Source organism: Monoraphidium neglectum (genome assembly GCF_000611645.1).
Source record: "Monoraphidium neglectum strain SAG 48.87 unplaced genomic scaffold scaffold02266, whole genome shotgun sequence".
NCBI classification, from domain to species: domain Eukaryota; kingdom Viridiplantae; phylum Chlorophyta; class Chlorophyceae; order Sphaeropleales; family Selenastraceae; genus Monoraphidium; species Monoraphidium neglectum.
This window is the reverse complement of record NW_014011362.1, coordinates 3,599-7,960: the sequence shown is the minus strand read 5'-3', so window position 1 is coordinate 7,960 and position 4,362 is coordinate 3,599. Positions and strand designations below refer to the sequence as shown.

Below are 4,362 nucleotides of genomic sequence, written 5' to 3'. Positions count from 1 at the left end.
ACCATCACAATCTCAGTGCTGGCAGGTGAGTCGTAGGTCGCACGCACTTCATTGTGCACTGCAATACACTCTCTGTGATTAAGAAAAGTTCAGCGGTATCCTTGTCAGCGTGCGTGCAAGACTGCACCACATTTGCCTTGTGCGTGTGGATAGCATGTGGCGACAGCCAACCATTGTTCCTCTTGCCTAACTTTTTCTACTCGCTGCCACACCTTGCAGCCCCGATATCGCCCGTGTGCACGGCTGGTCAAAGCGCCACATGCTTCGCCACTGCAATGTGTGCTGTCAACACGACCACGGGTGTTGTCAGTTGCACCTGCCCCTCTGGGTTTAATGGGGATGGGAAGGTCTCCGGCACCAGCTGCACACGTGAGTCGAAGGGTCAATGTGCCCAAGGTTCAAGTGCATGATGGGCGATGGCACCCGCAGCTCTATTCAAATCCAACCATAACAAAACGCATGATGTCTGTATCCTGCAGCCGATGCCCTGCTGTTTGAGATTGCACCTTGATCAAGCTTGCATCACAACAGCTCACTCCAACCTCCTGACCGCCCGGCAAACACTTCTGCGGGCGTGGCCCTGGATATGAACGTTTCTGGACCTTCAGAGCCACCAACCAAGCCGGTGCGTGGATCCCCGCTGTTTAGAGTGCACGAGAAGGAGTGCGAATGGTACCATGTGTGTATCAACAGTCAACTGGTCTGTGGTGCCGCAAAGGATAGCAACATGACCGTCCCCGCGCACGTGCACCACCCCAGGTGGACGGTGGGACGGTCGTGGTCGACGGAAAGGACGTGCAGCTTGGCAGCACCGATGGGTCTCCTGCCAACCCTGCTACTAGGGCACTGATCGAATCCACACCCTGGATGTGAGCGTCACTTGGTCTGGCTGGGCTTGCATCTTGTGCGTTGCATAGCGCAATGATTTGCGCAGCAGCCTCCTGCAAGTGCAAGGCCATTCTGCAATCACTTCTGCCCTCGAGCTTGATGCTTCTTATTGGCGTAGGCACTTGGAAGAGTATTGGTACACATGCGCAAAGCTGCGTACCCAATTCCGCTGCCTTCAATGGCACCAATAACATTATTGCTCATGTATGCCCCCTGGCTCTTGAAATCCTTCCACCGCCAGAGGCAACCCAGACAAGGCAAAGAATATTGCAGAGCAGCTGGCGGCCAAGCTTCCTTTATCCAGTGAGGCTGTGTTTGTGATTTACAAGGTGAGATACCATTATGCCAGCGAGTACATTGCAGTCTGTGTTAATTTACTGCTTGCCATCTGTTTCAGGTTCGCTCATTTTGCTCAGCCTGCTTGCAAGCCAACTCGGCGAGCTGTGGAATTGTGAAAGGCATCACATGCCCTTGACAGGCTTGGAGCTTGCACTGAATTTGAAGGTTGGGCTGCGCTTGCCCATGCATTTGTCCATCATGCACTGTTCAACAATGCTGGCATCTCACGCAACATATCCACTCCTAGGTTTACGACAGTACATCAGGTTCGCGCCGCAGAGGGCTGCTGGCTTACTGGAGGCGGCAGCTCCTGCAAGCCGCCGTCCTTTTCGACGCGTACAAAATCAGCCAGGGTGTTGTGACCCAGGTCATCGGTGTCCCTGCCAGCACACCAGTCAAGCTGGTTGTCGACGGCTCCACTTCCCTGGGCCTGCCGCCCACTGTCGCCATCAGCCAGGGCGGGGTGGTCAAGCCGGCCAAGGTGCCATTGGCCAATGTCAACCTGATCATTACGCCAGCTGCAGCATCCATGTGAGCCTGGACAGATCGCGTAGTTTGTGTTGAATGCGTACCGCGCACTGAAGGCAATAAGCAGTGTTTTCCACAATCACACACAAATGTGGGGATGAAGGGGCGCTGCTGAACAGGCGTGCATCCGCACATGATGCACTGATGATGCCGCTATCTTAGGCGGCGGACGTTTGCTTTACTGCATGTCTCGTGCGCAGGTGTATGGCATTCATAAGATCAAGTACATTCCCAACGCTTGCACTTGCCAACTCTCTCCCTCCAGGTGCATTGCCAATACCCCTACATGCACAAGCTTTATCCCCTTCCAGAGCCCCGCGCCTTGGAGCCTGACCCCCGGGGATGGTGCAAAGACTGTGTATGTCTTCATCCGTGATGCAGCAGGCACGACATCCGCCATGCCAGGCAATGCCTCGACAGTTTTGGAGGCAAAATCTGGCCTGCTGGTCCCAGTTGCGGCGATCACCAACAAGACCCCGGCAGCACTGACTGTGACGGCTAACGCCAATGAGATGTGAGCGTGATGCAAACTGTGCACAGGGCACACTTCACTGCTGCCCTGCTGCTGAAGCATGCGTTTACAAAGCTTGCTGCTGACTCACAAGACTCGGATTTCACTCAGATTTCACAAGACTCGAGATTCAGAACACTGAACCATCCTCAAAAAGCCGCGGCTCATTCTATTGCCCACAACCTTTGCTGTGCAGATGCATCGTTGACAAGCCAGTCGCCTCAGGATCAGATTGCCCAAAGTGGGTGGCCAAGACGTCCACGGCGAGTGTGAAGCTCTCTGCCGAGGGCCAGCGCACCATCACCGCGTACTTCCGCGACTCCAAGGCCGACACGGTGCCGTGGGGCCCTGCCACCACAACACTCTTCTACGACAAGACTGCCCCTGTCATGCCCAAGACCACCAACCTGGCTGGCTCATACAGCGGCACCAATTTTACCGTCACGTTCAAAGCGCTTGCAAGCGATGTGAACGGCAAAAAGGTGGGATCTGGTGTGAAGGAGTACGTCTTGGTGTACAACCCCGCCAAGTCAACTAAGTCCAAGTGTGTTTCCGACACCGCCCTGCCCATCACGTACTCTACTGATGGCACCACTGGGAAGGCTACTTTGACTATTGCTACGCCCGACCTGGTCAAAAAACACAAGTTCAGGCTGTGCGCTCGGGACAACGCCGGCAACACTGCTGCAGGCCTAACCCTCACTGGCAAGCCCTGACTGCTGTGAACAGGAGCTGCTTGTCATGCCACCAATGCGTCGCATGCAGAAACGCGTCGCGTCCCAGCCGCAGACGTTGGCCCCGTCGGGCGTGGAGGTTTGGCAGCATCACGAGCTGATCAAGGATGGTGGAGCAGCAGCTGAGCCCGCGCCTCGGCCGCATCGCGGCAGCGTGCGGACGAGCGCGCCTGGGCGGCGCCAAGCAGCGCCGCTGCTTGCGGCACGCCGCTGCCTGCCTGGGGAAGCACTGTTGGCCTCGCGCCGCTTATGAAGTGAGGCGTGTAGTAATCGTTTAAATACATTATTCTGTGTGTATTGTTGTCTTTGGCTCAAACAAGCATTGCTTTGCCGTTATCTGTGTTGAGCACAATGTATAAGTTGTTTGGCTCTTGTCATGCCATACAGAGGCACAGCTCTGATTGTGACCCATGTGTGCAAGCCGCAGCCTGGGGCCTGAGCCCAGGCGCTTCTGTATCGCACTATTGCGTAGGCGCGGCTGCGTGCTGCTAACGTACGTTAGCACGCGTGCGTGCGGGACGATGTGCCCAGCTCCCATGTTAGTCAGCAGGCTTCCAAGGCCTGCCAGCGTGGCTGCCACCCACGGGGGTCGCAATCAGGCCACAAAGGATGGCTGCGTTTTACAAGTGCTGATGTAGCAGCCACCATGGCTGTCTCACCTGTTCACGCAGCCGTGACTGGCCTGCTGCCCTGTTCCCACCTTGGGCCAGTGTGCCATCACACTGTGCCGAGACTCCTGCCCCGCCCCTTTGATATTGCCTTTATTAGCCTTTTCCTGACCTGGTTATGCCTCCCTTGCCTGATGTTCTGAGTCCCTCCTTGTGTCGCCCGAATTGTGCTCGTGATTGGATTGCTTTTGGATCAAGTTTGGAGATGTTGCTTCACTTCTCGGAATCCTACGCCGTGGCTAGTGTCTGTAATACTTGTGTTACCCGTCTCAGATTCGTTCGGCCACATGTACGGTCAGTGATCTTTGCGCAGCCTGCAGCTGAGCTCCTGTCAGCCCCAAGCTGTACCTACAGGCCCCCAAAGCGTTCCTACATCAAGGTACATCGCGTTGTGAGGGTGTCAGCACGAGACAGTGCAACAGCCAAGCCTGCTGGGTCAACAGCGGCAGTCAGCCACGCGCACCCCGTGCAGCAGCATGGACATATCCCAGGCCCTGAGCCTGCCTTACCCTGCATTGCCGGCCCTCGCACCTGGGCCCGCCAGGGGCGTCGCACCCAGCCTCATGCAGTATCTGTTTGACTGCCCGCGTCAGGCCTTCCCCTTCCAGCAGTATGAGGGACGCTAACACTCCATCACGCCACGGCAGCTGTTAGGTTTTGGCCAGCACCTGGGTTTTACACGATTTACAAAAAA

The 4,362-nt window shown here is 56.2% G+C and overlaps 1 protein-coding gene across 1 annotated transcript; it reads left to right on the top strand.

Moving 5' to 3' along the window:
* Positions 1-727: 727 nt before the first annotated feature.
* Positions 728-2,982, top strand: MNEG_10312 (hypothetical protein; the record flags this gene model as incomplete). The annotated part of the gene is made up of 5 exons (XM_014041216.1): positions 728-759; positions 1,130-1,217; positions 1,475-1,758; positions 2,021-2,269; positions 2,463-2,982. The coding sequence occupies 5 exons, from the start codon at positions 728-730 to the stop codon at positions 2,980-2,982; spliced, it is 1,173 nt and encodes a 390-aa protein (XP_013896670.1).
* Between the last annotated feature and the right edge of the window lie 1,380 nt (positions 2,983-4,362).